The sequence below is a fragment of the Sciurus vulgaris genome (assembly GCF_902686455.1).
Source record: "Sciurus vulgaris genome assembly, chromosome: 10".
NCBI lineage: Eukaryota > Metazoa > Chordata > Mammalia > Rodentia > Sciuridae > Sciurus > Sciurus vulgaris.
The window spans coordinates 123,611,153-123,628,631 of record NC_136470.1 but is presented as its reverse complement, the minus strand read 5'-3'; the positions used below and the strand labels follow the sequence as shown (position 1 = coordinate 123,628,631).

General features: G+C 33.2%; 1 protein-coding gene across 10 annotated transcripts in view; it reads left to right on the top strand.

Annotated features, from left to right (window-relative positions):
- STAG1 (STAG1 cohesin complex component) overlaps positions 1-17,479 on the top strand; it is a gene marked incomplete at its 3' end in the record, with an annotated part of 382,903 nt that overhangs the window by 320,516 nt on the left and 44,908 nt on the right. For 7 of the 10 annotated variants that reach the window (XM_079154996.1, XM_079154998.1, XM_079155001.1 and 4 more), the window contains one exon: positions 15,690-15,725. The exons of the other annotated variants lie outside the window; for them this stretch is intronic. In XM_079154996.1, coding sequence (XP_079011122.1) covers positions 15,690-15,725 — 36 coding nt within the window. The remainder of the gene's footprint in view (positions 1-15,689; positions 15,726-17,479) is intronic. 10 annotated transcript variants of the gene reach the window in all.

The following is a 17,479-nucleotide window of genomic DNA, read 5'->3' as shown; positions in this document are numbered from 1 at the left end:
TTATTATTATTAGTTTAATTTTTACATTAACATATATATATACAGAATTTAGTGTTATATATTTGAAAACGGACATAGCATAATTTGATAGATTTCATTGCCAGTACTTCCCTGTACCCTTCCATCCTCCCTTCATCTCAATCTCCTTCCTCCCCTTCCACTATTCTGTTGGTCTCCATTCTGTTATCCTGAGCACCCCCACACACTTTTTTTTAATATTCCTTTCTCCAAGCCCCCCCACTTCAGTATGTGACATAAAACATTTGACCCTTGACTTTCTGAATCTATGACTGAGCATGTTTTCTATTTCCATCCACTGACCAGCAAATGTCCAGTTTTATTCATCTTCATGACTGAGTAGAATCCCATTATGTATATATAGCATATTTTCCTTATCCATTTTCCTGTTGACAGGTACCTAGACTGGTTCCACAACTTGAATATTATAAATCGTGCTGCCATAAATATTGATATGCTTGTATCACTGTAGTGTGGTGATTTTAGTTCTTTTGGACAAATACAAACAAGTGAGATAGCTGATGGGTTCATTCCTATTTTTTTGAGGAAGCACCATATTACTTTGAGAAATAGTTGTATTAATTTGCTGTTCCACCTACAATGTGTGTGTCTTTTCCCCCATATACTTGCCAGCGTTTTTATTGTTATTTATATTCTTGATGATTGCCTTTCTAATTGGAGAAAAATGAAATCTCAAGTGTAGTTTCAATTTGCATTTCTCTGATTGCTAAGATTATTGAACATTTTTCATTTATTTGTTGACTATTTGTATTAATTGTTTTGAGAACTATCTGTTTAGGTCATTTGTCCCTTTATCAGTTGGGTTATTTGGTTTTTTGGTATTAAGTTATATGAGTTCTTTATGTAGTCTGGATATTAATCCCCTTTCAGAAGAAAAGCTGACAAAGACTTTCTGCCATTCTGTAGGCTTTCTCTTTGTGCTCTCAATTATTTCCCTTACTATCTAGCTTTTTAATTTGATGCCATTTCACTAATGATTCTTGGTTTTATTTCTTGAGTTTTATTAAGAAAGTCAGTGCCTAAGTCAGTATGTTGGAATATTAGCCCTGTGTTTTCTCCTAGCAGTTGCAGTGTTTCTAGTCTAATTCCTAGGTCTTTTTGATCCAGTTCATGTTCATTCTTGTGCAGGGTATGAGATAGGAATCTAGTTTCATTCTTTTACACATGAATATCCAGTTTTCCCAGCCCATTTGTTTAAAAAAGACTTTTCTCCAATGTATGTTTTTGACCCCTTTGTCAAAGAGCGGATGACTGTGTCTGTGGATTTGTCTTGTGTTTTTTGTTCTATTCCATAGGTCATCATATCTATTTTTAAGGCAAAAGATGTTTCATCATCCCTATCTTGTTTTGTGACTTTGTACCCGTTTCCTGTTGGTATAGTTTTAATTGTGATCTTGAATAGCATCTGAAAAAAAAATAGACTATCAAATTTCTGCTTTAATGTATTGTTTCCAGAACTCCGAGTAAATTCTATAAATTGAAAATAAAAAGAGTATTTACAGAATTTTTTTAAAAATGTTATTGCTATATATGTAAATATACCAAAGAGAATTTTATCTTTATATATATGTAAAAATACCATTCAAAAATGAATAAAATGGGGCTGGGGAAATAGCTCAGTCAGTAGAGTGCTTGCCTTGTAAGCATAAGGCCCTGGGTTCGATCCCCAGCACCCTAAAAAAAAAAAAAAAAGAATAAAATAAAAGAGAAAGAGAAAGACCAGTAGAGCAGAGGAAGGAGAACAGAGGAAGGGGAAGAAAAGGGGAGAGGAGAATGGGGATTGAAATCAAATTCCTTGCATGTATGATTTTGTCAGAATGAACTCAACTATTATATATAACTATAATGTTTCAATTTTCAAAAAGAAAAAAGATTGCTGTAGAACACAATAGTATGAGTAAACCCATTTAAAAAATGTAATCATACAGCACTAACTTTGGGCCTCTCTGGGTATCAATAATAGAAAATTTTCATTTTGTAGTTAGAATTTAAGTTGGTACATATAATTCATTTGTTTAAACTTTAATGAAAACCATATGAGATATATATGTGTATTTTCATCATATTGGTAAAACTAAAGCATAGGGATGTTAAATAATTTGCCTGGCACACCCACTCAAACCAAGCTTTTAAATTCTTTTCATTCTCTTCACATTTTCTGCTATTGATTTTCTACTACCACTGATACTAAGGAACTTGAACTATACTCGAACTATGCCTTCTTAACCCCATCCCATTCCTTCAGATATATTCTCCATGTTAGATTTTTTCTGTATTTATCTTTTTTCTAAGTATCTTTTGGGCTGTTTTATTGGAAATAGGGGACAGGGAGAGGGAGATTAGATGCTGATTTTCAGTCCATTAGCATGAACTAGAAATTATCACATTACTTATATAGTGTAGGGAGTGGGTTTAACTTAAGTCAGATTTTTTTTTTATAGATTATGACTTGTATGTGTTAATAGAGTATGCTTTCATTGAAGACTATATACTTATATCCTTGCTAACATAGAAATTATTTCAGTTACCCACTTCCAAGTTCCTTGGGCTTACCATATCAAAACCTTTCAGGATTCCTCTATCCATTAATTATTCACCAAGATTCCTAGGTCAAAAAGCCAGGAATCTGGTGTTATGAACCTTTACTTCACCATCACACACATATACAAACACACATCCAACTTGCTACCTGCCTAGTCATTATTTACAAAAATATTTGACTGGTCCTAAAGATATGTTTTATAGTTAATTTTATTAGTTTAATAGGTTCATTTTGACATGTTTATACAAGCATGGAATGTAATTTGCTCTAATTCAGTTCCCGGTACTTCTCCTTTTCCTCTCCTCCTGTGTCCCCCTATTCCCATTCCTCTACTAATGATCCTTCTTCTGTTTATTTATATATATTTTTAATTATTGTCATGTGACTATACAAAAAAGTGAGATTCACTGTGGTACAATCATATATATATACACAGGAAAATTTGGTCATATTCTTTCTACAGTTCTTTCCTTTCCCCATCCCTCCTCAATCCCCTTCCTCTGCTCCATGGATCTGTCTTCTATTTTCATAGAGTTCTTCACACATTCCCAACCCCCTTTCCTTCTCTTCCAGCCCCCTCTAGCTTCCACATATGGGAGAAAACATTAACCTTTAACTTTCCAGGTCTGGTTTATTTCATCTAGCATCATGGTCTCCAGTTTTGTTTACTAGCAACTGTCATGATTTTATTCTTCTTTATGGTTAACTGGAACTCCACTGTGTGTGTGTGCATACGTGTGTGTGTGTGTGTGTGTGTATGTATCACATTTTCTTTATCCATTCGTTTACCAGCCCCTAGGTTGATTCCATAACTGGCCTATTGTGAATTGTGCTGCTATAAATGTTGATGTGGCTGCATCCCTATAGTATATTGATTTTAGATCTTCTGGATAAATACTGAGGAGTGGATTACTGAGTCATATGATTTCCATTCCTAGTGTTTTGAGGGGTCTTCCATGCTTCTTTCCAGACTTGTCATACTAATTTACAATCCCACCAACAATGTTTGAATGTACCTTTTTCTCTATATCCTCTCGAACATTTTTTATTATTTGTGTTCTTGGTAATTTCCATTCTGATAGGAGTAAGATGGAATATCAGGGTTGGTTTTTGTTTATTTGTTTTTGTGGGAATTTTTTTGTTTTGCTTTGGCTCTTCAGTTTATTGCATGAAGGAGTTACATTAGTCCAAGTTAAAAGCAGACCCCAAATGGTTAAATTATACAAGTTCTGAGGTGTTTCAACTTATGACAAGGAGCAGAACGGAAATTCTACTCATTGCAAGGAAATACTCACTTAAACTTCAGTGAGCCACAAGTACTTAAAACCCATGACCCTTCAGCTGTTCATCCTTAGCCCCACTCTATACCAGGAACTGGCATATGTTCTTGCACAGGTCACCTTGTAGCTGAATTACTTCTCCTTATTCTGGATGCTCGATTACAGTACCATTGCATGTAAATTTCTTCTTAAGCACCTTCACTAATTTATTTTTATCATAATCATCAGTGCTCCCTTGGACAGTAGTAAGGGTCTTTCTGCTGTTTCTCTGAATTTTTATGTGAATATAATCCTCAGTGCCAGCAGGAAGCAGGTCATCACTCTTACTTGCATCAGCAAAGGTGTCGAAAGAATGAGGATTCTAAATAGCAAACATACAGTATGATTCCTTTCCCTTGGTAGAAACGTCCTGCAGAAGGCAGCTGTTAGACCTGCAGAAGGCTGAGAGGGTTAGGCTGCTTGAGGTCGAGGGGGAGGCTGCTTGGTTCTTGGCAGAGGCTCAATGACTAGGGCTCAGCATAGTTCTTATTTGCATTTCCTGATTAATAGATATTCAGCGTTTTTTCACATATATATTGGCCATTTGTCTTTCTTCTTTTGAGAAATGTTTGTTTAGTTCTTTTGCCCATTTGGGTGTTTTTTGGTGTTAGGTTGTTCTATATTCTGGATATTAATCCCCTATTTTGTAGGTTGTCTGAAAATGCTCATTTCCTTTGCTATGCAGAATCTTTTTGACTTGATGCCATCCCTCTTATTGATTTTTGGTTTTATTTCTTGCACTTTAGGAGTTTTGTTAAGGAAGTTGATGCCTGTGCCAATATGTTGAAGTGTTGAGTCTACATTTTCTTCTAGCAGTTGCAGTTTCTTAGATCTTTGATCCACTTTGAGAAATCAGTTGAAATCTGAATTGGTTTACCTCTAAAATGTGACTTGCTGTTTTTCTCTTGCAGCTTTTAAAATTCTATCCTTAGTCCATATATTAGACATTTTCATCATAAGATGTCTTGGAGAAGATCTTTTTTGATCTTGCCTATTTGGACTTCTATATGCCTCTTGTATTTGGATTTCCATCCCATTCCTAGGATTTGGAAATTTTTCTAGTATTATTTCATTGAAAAGATTGTATATTCCTTTAGTTCGTATTTCAGAATCTTCATCTACCCCAGGGATTCTTAAATCTTTGTCTCTCAGTGTTTCTCTCATGTTTCTTGAATATTTTGATCATGGTTCCTTAACATCTTTTCTTTGTCAACTTTATTTTCAAGATTATATACTTTGTCTTCAGGGCCTAAAAATCTATCTTCAAAGTCATCTAATCCATTGATGATGTTTTCCATCAAACATTTAATTTAATTTATTGAGTCTTTCATTTCTAGGATTTCCATTTGGTTCTTTTTCAGAATCTCTATCTCTTGACTGAAATAATCTTTGACTTCCTGTATTTTCTCTAATTTCACTCATTATCTCTTATATTAACTTATTGAACATTTTAACTATGATCTTCCAAAATTCTTTCTTGGGTATTTCTTCCACTGCAGTGTCAGTAGAATTAGCTGTTAAAAGTGTGGGCAGTTTGGAGTGGTTTCTTCCTTGTTTTTTAATATTACTTGTATGTCTATTGATCTATTGAGGTGATATTCTTTTATGCTTAGGGACTATTTTCATGAGATTCCTTCTTTTACTAGCCCTGTGCTGAGTGAATATCCAGGTATTGATACTTAAGCTCAATGTGTATCCTCTGCTGTTTTCAGTATCAGCACCACTTTGACAGAAGCCACTGAACCCTATTTACTACAGTCACTTTAGAGCAAAACCACAATACTCATCAGTCTTATGAAAAACAAATAACTTGTTGATACTGTTCTCCACAGTTCCATTAATCCAGGTATACACTTCTAGTAAAGTTGTCTTTGGTCAGCTCTTCCTTCATTGCCTCCTTTCTGCATTGTGGAGAGATCAGGAATTGCCACTTAGCTCTGTTCCACCATCTTCTTCTTCCCCTAAAGATATTTTAATAGCTTATTAAAAGCAGTTACTAATTTCAAAAGACTTTTGTTCATTTTTATAAATTCTACCTTCTGAATATCCATTTGCTATATTCCTCCAGGCTCTACTACCTTAATTCCGTCTCACATATTTTCTCTTGTTAATTACTGAAGAAACTTCCTATTTGTCTTAGTAACCACAGTGTCATCCTTTCTCCAATCTAATCTCTGTTCCAGTATTTCTAAACTGTATGTGTACATCAGAAACCCTTATGAAACTTTTCTTAACTACTTGATTCCTCTCATACTGTGAGAATAGTTGGTATAACCCCTTTAGAAGATTGTTGGCCTGTCTTTATCAAATTGAAAGTTGGATATATACATCCTCTGAGCATTTGTAGTTCTAGGAAATTAGACTACAGATACATACTTGAATGTATGTATAAAGGTATAGCTACAAATTTTTATTAAATTTAAAAGTTGAAATAATTAAATGTTCGTGAATAGAGAACCAGTAAAATTAGTAGGATAGTTTTGATTCTTTCCAATTCTGTATAACTATGAATTAAATAATGAGGTAGATTTTTTCTTATGATTTACTGCTATATTGAATGAAAGGAGCAAGGAAGAGATCAGTATATGTAATTTCAAAGGGTGAGATGATCTTTATTTATACACATCTAATTGACAGATTATTTCTGGGATATATAAAAACTATTAACTAAGGCTTTCTCAGTGGAAAACTAGAGATCTATAGTGGTTAGAAAACAATTTGAATTGTATATCATTTTATATTATGTAATCTGATGTTGATACTTTTTAAATTTAAAAATCCATTGTTTTACACTGAACAATTAGAAAATGAAATTTTATAAGATGTGTCATTTACAATAGCTACAAAAATATGAAATACTTAGATATAAAACAACAAAATAGGGGCTGGGGTTGTGACTCAGTGATAGAGCACCTGCCTGGCACATGTGAGGCACTGGTTTAGATCCTCAGCACCACATAAAAATAAGTAAAAAAAAATAAAGGTATTGTGTCCATCTACAACTTTAAAAATTTTTTTGAAAACTAACAAAATATGTGTGCTGAAAGCTATAAATCAGTAGTAAAAGAAATCAAAGAATGAAAATTATATTTATGAATTGGAAGATTCTATAGTGTTACTGTCAGTTCTCCTCCAACTGATCTGTAGATTTAACAGTTCTAGTTGAAATCTGAGTAGAATTTTTTTGTAGAAACTGACAACTTGACTCTAATATTCATATGGAAAATATTCACATGGAAGGGCAAAGAATTTTAAAGAGAAAATTTTTTTAAATTTTTAAAGAATTTTAAAAGAGAAGTGGAAAGGAGATTCACACTACCTGATTTCAGGATTGCAAACCCTAAGCAATATGATGTGGTATTAAAGAAAGGATAGGTAGCCAGCCACAGTGCGACGTGCCTGTATTCTCCACTGCTTGGGAGGCTGAGGCAGGAGGATCTCAAATTCAAAGCCAGCCTCAGCAACTTAGCGAGACCGTAAGCAACTCAGGAAGACCCTGTCTCTGAATAAAGTATTTTAAAAAGGACTGGGGATGTAGCTCAGTGGTTAAACACCCCTCAGTTCAATCCCCAGTACCAAAAAGAGAAAAAAGAAAGGATAAATATATATTGAAGAAGCAGGATAGAGTCCAGAATAAGATTCCTACCTACATGGTCAGTTGATTTTTTTTCACAAAGATACAAAAGCAATTATTTAGAGAAACAATAATCTTTCATCAAAAACATACATGAAAAAAGAATTCATACTTATACCATATACAAAATCAATTCAGGGACTGGGATTGTGGCTCAGTGGTACAGCACTTGCCTAGCATGTGTGAGGCACTGGGTTCGATTCTCAGCACCGCATACAAATAAATAAATAAAGGTTAAACAACTTAAGAAAAATATTTTTTTAAAAAATTAAGTCAGCCAGGCGCTATGGAAAGCTGAGGCAGAATGATCACTGGAGCCCAGGAATTCATGATCATCCTGAGCAACATAGTGAGACCTGTTCTTAAAAAAAGAAAAAAAAAAATCCCAAGATGGATTATAGACCTAAATATAAAACATGCTACTATAAAACTTCTAGAAGAAAACATGACAAAAATCTTTGTGACCTTGGTTTAATCAGAGATTTCTTAGGTATAACACCAAAAGCACAGAGAAAAAGAAATACAGACATTAATCTTCATCAAAATTAAAAACAAAGGCCAGTTTGCTGATGAATACTTATAAATCCCATATCTGATAAAGAACTTCTATCCAAAAATAGAAAGATCCCTCAAAATTCAATAGTAATAAAACAACCCAATGTTTTAAAAATGAACAAAAGAATTGAACAGATACTACCAGATGAATGGCAAATAAGCACATACAAAGAAACATCATTTGTCATTAGAGAAGTGCAGGTTAAAACCACAGTGGGATACCACTACAAATCTATTAGAAAGACTAAAGAAGAAATAAAAATCTGATGTTACCAGATGCTTGTGAGGATAGAAAGCAATTGGAACTCTTACAGGGGCAGAAAACAGATTTTCAGGTCCAGGGAAGAGCCTGACTACAAAAGGATCTGGGGGAATTTGAGGAGTGATCAGTCTGTTTTATATCTTGATTGTTTTGCTGATTACATGACTGTGTTTATCAAAACTCACAGTACTATATGTCTAAATTACACAGTGAATTGTTTTTGATTGAAAAAATAAAAGAGGAGTGATTCTTTCTCATCTAATGAAGATTTTTTCAAAGTCAGACCAGTGTGTATTTCTAGGTTTAGGAAACCCCAGAGGGTAACACAACCTGAAGAACAAAAGAAAAACATCACATAGTGGAAATTTCAGAACCAAGAAAAGTTTGATATAATATTTATTCCTGTGGTACAAAACTCAAAGTTATATAATGATTGCAAAAAAGTACTTAAAATAAACTAAGAATGTAAGTTGTTAAACTATTTCTATTGAATTAATTTTCAGGGATGGAGCATGAACATTTGTACTTTAAAGAAAAAAATCTCTGTGGGTCGTCCCTCTGAGGGTGGCTCAGGTGAAGTACATCTGATTTCTCAAACTACATCTAGCATGACACAGTATATGAAAGGCTCAAAAACTAGCAAAGTTAAACAGTGTGTCATCTAATGATGTGTGTAAATGATACGTGATTTAAAAAAAAACATTTTTAAGAGCAAGGGCGGGCTGGGGAGATAGCTCAGTTGGTAGAGTGCTTGCCTTGCAAGCACAAGGCCCTGGGTTCAATCCCCAGCACCGAAAAAGAAAAAAAAAAGAGCAAGGGCAATGATATACATGAAATTTAATAGAATGGTTAACCAGAACATGAAGAATGGGGACCTGCTCATAGGTTAGAAGCAAAGTTACTGATATTAGGGTTGGGGATGATATAATACAACATTTTTGAAGTTCCAGGTATTATGTTTAAAAAACTGACCACAAATGGAACTACTACTTTTTGCTATTGCTAGTATGATTGCATGATTTTTTTTAAACATCTAATCTTAGCACTCTGCTGTTTAGGATCTCTCTGCATTTTGTGACTTTTTTTTAATAGCATCCAGATTTCTTTTGTCCTAGAAAGGTGACCATTGTATTATCCAAAAGAGTTTTCTCTTAAAAGTAAAAGGAGATACTATTAATAATTGGTCTAGGATGTAAGCATAAACAAGAATGTATGTTCACCCTCCTGTAAGGTCCTCTGATCTGCTTTCTTCTCATTCAGCCTCATTTTATGTTTATACATGGGCTTTATTATTTATTCAGTTTATCAGAGCATTCTTTCAAATTTCCATTTTTTTGTTCCTATGTCCCTTTGTTGCAAGATTAGATCTTAACACTTTCAGATTTAGTATAGAGGGCTTGGGGTGTAGCTCAGTGTTAATAGCAAGCACTAGGTCCTGGGTTCAATGTTCAATCCCCTACACACACACACATATACACACACATATATATTTATTACAGTATTATATTTGTTAACAAATATATATACATATGTATAATAGATGTTCAGACGTTTGCTGTCTAGGAATGTTTTCCTAGGATCACTTTTTTTTTTTTTTTTTTTTTTTTTTTTTTTGGTACTGGGGGTTAAACCCAGGATGCTCTACCACTGAGCTACATCTCCAGTCCTTTTTAATTTTGAGACCGGATCACGTTAAGTTGCTGAGTTCCTGCCTAAGTTGCTGAAACTGGCCTTGAACTTCCTGCCTCAGCCTTCTAAGTCTCTGGGATTACAAGCGTGCACCACTGTGCCTGGCCTATTATCACTTTTACTTACTGTCTAGTGTGTGAGCCTCTTCTTTCCCCTCAAAACCTGATCCTGTATACATATACTTTATCTGACCAATTATTAAATTGTAGTTGATATTTATTTATCTTCCCATTAGGTCAGGAATTTGTTTTTTAGTTCTTGTTCCTAGCAGAAAAGTTAGGTTCTGAACTTATAGCTGTTTGAAAAATAATGAGTGGTGAGATACTGTTTTGTATCTTTTCATTTTAGTATATTTTGCATGGCTACTGTGGTATATATCATTTTGATATTTTTGTTTGCTTTTTTTTTTTTTTTTTTTTTTTTTTTTTTTTTTTCCACTACTACTTCTTATGGAACTTGGGATTGAACCCAAGGATGTTCTAACACTGAGCTGCATCCCCAACCCATTTCATTTTGAGACAGTCTTGCTAAGTTACCCAGGATGACCTAATGCTTGAGACTTCTGCCTCATCCTTCTAAATATCAGGGATTACCTGCGTGTGGCAATATAACTGGCCATTTTGTTTTTGAAATGGTGGTTATTTTATGTTTTCACAAATTTATATATTAGATCATTATCTGTATATGTCTATAAAATTACCTTTCCTCATGTTATGCCTTCTTTTGAGTTTTTAAATTTAGATTTAAAAATTTCATCTGATCCATGAAGTCATAAAAATTGTACATATTAATGGAGTAACAGTTGATGTTTCTATACATATGTGGGTTGTCTCAGGTTATATCTGTGTCTTCAAACACCATTTCTTTATAGTGAAAACTCTACATATACTTTTCCCAGCTTTTTGAAATGTGTAATTCATTATCATTATCTGTACTCACCTTGGGGTTTTTTGTTCTGTGTTGGTTAGAAAAAAAAAAAAACAATAGCATGAGATCTAGTTAGTTTCTTTCTTTTTTCTTTTAATTTTCTTTTGTTACCAGGGATTGAACCCAGGGGCACTTAACCACTGAACCACATCCTTAGTCCTTTTCATTTTTTAGTTTTAGATAGGATCTCACTAAGTTGCTTATGTCCTCACTAAGTTACTGAGTCTGGCTTTGAACTTGAGATCCTCTTGCCTCAGCCTTCTGAGCTGCTGGGATTTTAGGCATGTGGACAAATTTTTAAGTATGTTAACTACGAGCACAATGATGTTGTATATCGGATGTTTAGTTTCCCTTTAGTTTCCCTTTAATTTATAGACTTTTTTGATGTTAATTGTTCTTTATGTCATTTGTTGCATATTTTACTACTAATAATATTAATTACATATTTTACATTATGTTATCTATGTATTTTTTGATTTTTTTTTTTTTTTTTTTTTTTTTTTTTTTTTTTTTTTTTTTTTTTTTGTGGTGCTGGGGATTGAACCCAGGGCCTTGTGCTTGCAAGGCAAGCACTCTACCAACTGAGCTATCTCCCCAGCCCTGATTTTTGTTTTTAAAAATTCAGAAGTATCAGTTGTTTTCTGGATTGTTTGGGTTTTGTTTGTTTGTTTGTTTGTTTTGTTTTGTTTTTCTCTGTTCTCATGTTTACTTAGCCTTTCCAATGGGGAGGGAGGAGAGGAGAAAGAGGAGAAATATTGGGGAATGATAGCCCAATTATATTGTTATATTTTGTATATGTATGAATATATAATAACAAATCCTACCTTTATGTATGACTGTAATGCACCAATTAAAAAATATGGGGGCGGGAGCTTTTCCAAATCATTTAAAAACTCATTAATAGTCTTATTTTTTAAAATACTTTTTTTCCCCAAGTACTGGGAATCAAACTCAGGGCCTGGCACAGGCTAGGCAAGCACTCTACCAGTAAACTATATTCCCAGTCTTATTTTATTAGATCTAAATCTTTCAAATTTATTTGCATGAATCTTTTTAAGTAAAAACTTATCTTGAAATTATGGTATGCCACACTTCCACCCTTTTACATGATCCTGTTTCCAAAAAATATCATTATTATTATAATGGTTTAGATGTATATTCTCTAGACAACTGTTTGCCTGTGTTAATCTCAGCTTTCACAGATACCAACAGAAATTGTTCAGTGAGTCTTATAATCGGATTACTGAGATTGGAAGTAACAAGATCTTTTTAAAATATAGCTTACAGTATGTTTGGGGAGAAAAAAATAATGCCAAGAACCTTTTATAAGTAGGCCTGAAATTGTATAATGTAGACTTCTGGTCTTGTACTGTATACAAAACCTCCTTTTGGACATTAGTAGAGAGAGAGATTACCAAAGAAGTGTCTAATATTTACACTGAACTTATGTCAATTTATTCTTCATATCTTTCCTTGCTTCAGATGCTTGGAATTTGTACATAAACTTGATAGTGATATACTAGAGCCCTGAATTGTCAAGTATTGATGTGCTTTAACCCTTTATGTAACCAATCTTTGGGAAGGCTTTTAATTTTTAAATGACAGAAGTTAAACTTGTAATGCCTGAATTTTTTACTTTAGTTTTTCATGCTTCTAAAGATTTTATTTACTTAAATTTATGGTATAGTATGTCTGCTAATCTATTAGTGCTACTAACGTATTAGTACATTGAATAGGAGTTAGGAATATTTCTTCTTTACTAAATTATTTGTTACTTTATCTTATTTTTGCATCAGTATTGTGCTTTTCTTAACGTTTCTTCAAGAAAAAAATATGTATCACTGCCAACTGTGGCTTTTGCCCTATTAGTTGCTATTGTTTTTTAATTACATATAATAGGGTTGTTTTTCCTTTTTATGTACAGTCTTGTGAAGTTTAACATGTGTGTAGATTTTTAAAGTCACCACCACAATAAGAATACAGAACAGTTTCACCAGTTCTGCATACTATTCCTTTATAGTCATATGCTTTCCCCACCTGCAACTCTTGGACACCAGTGTTTTCCATTATTACCATTTTTTCTTTACGAGATTTTCAGATCAGTGGAATCATATAGTATATAGCCCTTTGGAGCATGATATCTTCACTGAAGATAGTGACTTTGAGATTAATCAAAATTGTAAATTAACTTCTTTTTACTACTGAATAATATTACAACTTTTTTTCTGCTCAGTTTCTTTTTATTGCTGAGTAATAATATACTCTTTAGATATATCACAGGTTATTTTATCCATTAACTCACTGAAAGATATTTTTGCATTATTTCCAACTTTTGGCTTTCACAACTAAGGCTATCATTAACATTTGTGTACAGATTTTTGTTTGAACATAAGTTTCCATTCCTTTAAAGTAAATGCCATGCATATAATTGTGAGGTCTTGCTCTAAGTGTATATTTAATTTTATTAGAAACTGCCAGACCAGTTTTCAGAGTGGCTGTGCTATTCTGCATTCCTACCAGCAGTGTATGAGAGTTCCAGTTGTTCTGCATCCTTACCAATGTTTGATAATGTCAGTAATTTTTACTTTAGCCTTCCTGCTAGGTACATAACAGTGTCTTGCTGTGTTTAACAGATAATTTATTTCCCTAATGCTAATGATGTTAAACATTTTTTCATGTTCTTATTTGCCACTCTTATATCCTCTTTGGTGAAGCCATATTGATTATTTTATTTGCACCTAAAGGATCTTTTCAAAGAGGACGTCATCACTCATATTAATCTAGTCTAACAATGATAGAGTAGTATTGAATATCAGTAACAGACTGGCATTTAGTCCCTCTTCTGTTACAACCATGTCCACTATCTTCCTTCTCCTTAAGGTCTCTTGAAAGCAGAAAACAAGAGTGGAAATTTATCAACTCTTTTTATGTAGATTTTCTGAATTTTTATATAGATAGATAGATGTACATATATATTACATGTATATAATCATTTTTTCTTACTGTTATCCATAGTCTCAAGTCAGACTTGATCTTCCATGTACATTTAGTTTTTCTAGACTTAACTACTCCAGAAGCTTATTTCTCAGTATTAATTTACATTAGTAACATTTCATCTTCAGGATATGTGATATCAGTAACTGAAAGCTGATTGATTCCCCCTGGTTCAGTCTGCTAATCACAGATAAAAAGCTGTAGTTCCTTTAAAGACATAAAGTTAAGGAAATTTAGATGAAGTTAAAAAGGCTGATAATTTTATATTAGTTAATATGGTACTAGCCTCAGTAATAGATTAATCTTCAAAATTTCAGTGGTTAGCACAGTATAAATTTATTTCTCACACCCATAACCATAAAGTACCATTAGGTAAAGCAGGTAGTCACTGCTCCATTTACTTTCAGGAACTGACATTTGCTGGAGCATTGGTATCCTGCTGGCCAAAAAAAAAGTCTGGGGTCAAGATAGAAACGATACTACTGCTTTTTTTTAGTATTTTTTTAATTAATTAATTTTTTTAGTTGGTAGATGGACACAATACCTTTATTTTTATGTGGTGCTAAGGATCAAACCCAGTGCCTCACACATGAGAGGCAAGCACTCCACCATTCAGCTACAACCCCAGCCCCTCCTGCTTCTTAATTTACCTAAAAATGTGCAATACACCTTAGTGTTTCCTCCCAGGAAAATCATTTCCTTGTGGAAACATGAAGACAGAAAAATGGGGTTGAAAGAAATTCTTAGTCATCAGACTTATATTTGCTGCTATTTGAACATCCTCCTTAGGGTCAGAGCATTGTTAATCAAGTAAAAAACAGAAGAGGAGGGTAATAATCACAGGCTAGAACAATTTTGGCCTTTTTAGTTTCTTATTGCTTGTCCTTGTTTTATCTGTGCTCCAAAAATTATGAAGTTACTGAGTAAATGGCTCCTGGATAAGTTAGTATAACATTGCTAGTGTGAAGGATAAAATATCCAAATGACTGATAGTGAAACTTGAATGGAATAATTCTGAATTTTCTTTTGATATTTGATTTTCTTTTGACATTGGCCTTATGTAACTATGCTATTACAAAAAGGTACCTGTGAGAAAGCAAAATCCGTTCCAGGCAGTGAGAGCAAACTTTTTATTTTAAAATAATGCATTGAAGCTCCTTTAAAAGTCGACTTACGAACCTGAGCACAGTGGCTCACACTTATAACCCAGCAACTTGGGAGGCTGAATAGGAGTATAGCAATTTAGCAAGACCCCTTTTCAAAATAAAAAGTGGGGATAATAAAGTGTTTCTGGATTCAATCCCCCAGTACCAGTACCACCACCACCACCTCAAAAAAAATTAAAAAGGACACCAATATGTGAGACATTAAAATGGGAATTCTCTATTTGAAACAGGTATTAGAGTAACCAAATGTATTTCTCCATAAGCACCATCAAGAAACTTCTATAAAACTATGGAAGAGTTTGAAAAATTCCTAATATATGTCAGTGGAAAAGTAAAAGGAAAGAAATTTATATTGGTGGAGATTTGAATAAATGATGCAACCAAAATTAAGCAATTCTTCAACCTTATTTTATAGATTTTATTCTCCCATTTATTGTTATTAATTTGAATGTTATTCTCTAGTAATTTAATAACTGGTGTTTCAGACTCAGTAGACTTGTTTAGTGGGGGAGTTTCTTTTTGTTTTTGTTTTGTTTCTATTTTTTGTTTGTTTATTTTGCAGTGCTGGGAATCAAATCCAGGGCCTTGTGCATACTGGGCAAGTACTCTACCACTAAGCTACACACCTGCTAAAATTTGAGAGATTTTTTAAAAAATCTTGCCTTTTCCTTCCACAAACCCCTTTTACCATTGTACTTGGCATTATAAATGACAGTTTATCAAAAGGGTCTCAGGACCATTAAGGTATACTATCTTTGAGCATCTTCTAAGTATACTAAGGTGATTTATTTAGCACAAATCTTTACAGTGTGTTCATAGTCTTGTTTCTGCATTTTGACATGAATGAGTCATTTAATTATTATGTTTATTGAACCCCTGACGTTGTCTCATCTGGGTACAGTGCTGCACTCCTGTAATCGCAGCCACTTGGGAGGCTGAGGCAAGAGGAATTGCAAGTTCAAGGCCAGCTTGGGCATTTAGCAAGATCCTGTCTCAAAATAAAAGGTCCTGGGGTTCAATCTCCAGTACTCAAAAAAAGAAAAGAAAGGAAAAGCACCCCTCAGTCCTATAATTCTTACGAGTTATTTTCAGTGTTCAAGTAGGCACTTTGGAGATATGTTTTGCTTAAATGTTCTGAAACATGGTAATTTTAAAGTAAAACTAGCAAAGCTTGCAACTACTTTCAGCAGCATTCCATTTATGGATTTCTCTCAACTTATTCTCTATATATGTTTATTTTTATGGTTTTTAGTTTACCATAGGGAGATGATAATAGAGACACTGAAGTTATCAAGTAAAATAATAGAATATCATTTTATCAGATATATTTTGTTGCAACAGAGGAACATTATGGATTTAAACAAAAATTTACTAAAAGTTCTACCCAAAATGGAATTCTCTTTTGTTATGAATCTTAATTAATTTTATTTTCCTGAATTTATTATTTGTCTCCCTAAAAAATAAGGACCAAAGACTTAAACCAGATATTTCAAAACTGGAGAAATACAGATGCCAAAAATAAAATTTTTGTAAAAAGGCAGCCATTTTCATTGTAATTTTTAAAAAAAAGTAAATTAAACCCTCATTTAGATCCTACTCATAGAAAATAGAATCACCAAACATAAGACATCTGATTATATCAAATGTGGAGTCTCAATTAACTAGTAATAATTACTACATATAATCATTTTACATACAGTTTGATAATATCAAATAAAGTTAAATCAATCCAGTTTCTAGAACAATGGTTCTCAAAATATAGTTAGGGGACCATCCTTAGGGGGTTTTCAGGGGAGATTCATGAAGTCAAAACTGTTTTCATAGGGAAACGAGTTCTTACTTGTATTTATTCGTTTTCATTCTCTCAACTGTTATTTAGGGAAGTATTGGTATTATAACAGAAATATCCATATTTACCTACAGAAGATACTAATACTTTATTTCAGCTACTTATCTGTGTGACACTAGATTTTCTTCATATACTTCAATTAAAACAATACATTACAAAAGAAAATGCAGAAGCAGATAGGAAAATCCCCTTTTCTATTAAAGCAGACTAAAGAGATTTGCAAAAATCTGTCATTCTTAATAAAATTTTGTGTTTTATAAATTTTAGTGCATTTTTGGGGGCTGGGGTTGTAGCTCAGTGGAGAGCACTTGCCTAGCACATGGGAGGCACTGGGTGTAATCCTCTGCACCACATATAAATAAAGTATTGGGTCCGTCTACAACTAAGAATAAAAAAATTATTGCTTTTTTCAGAAAAATTATTAAGATATAGTCAATGATATTTTTTATTTGAATTAAGTATTTTATGAAAAATTTCTTGGTTTTCTAATATGGTACTATTTA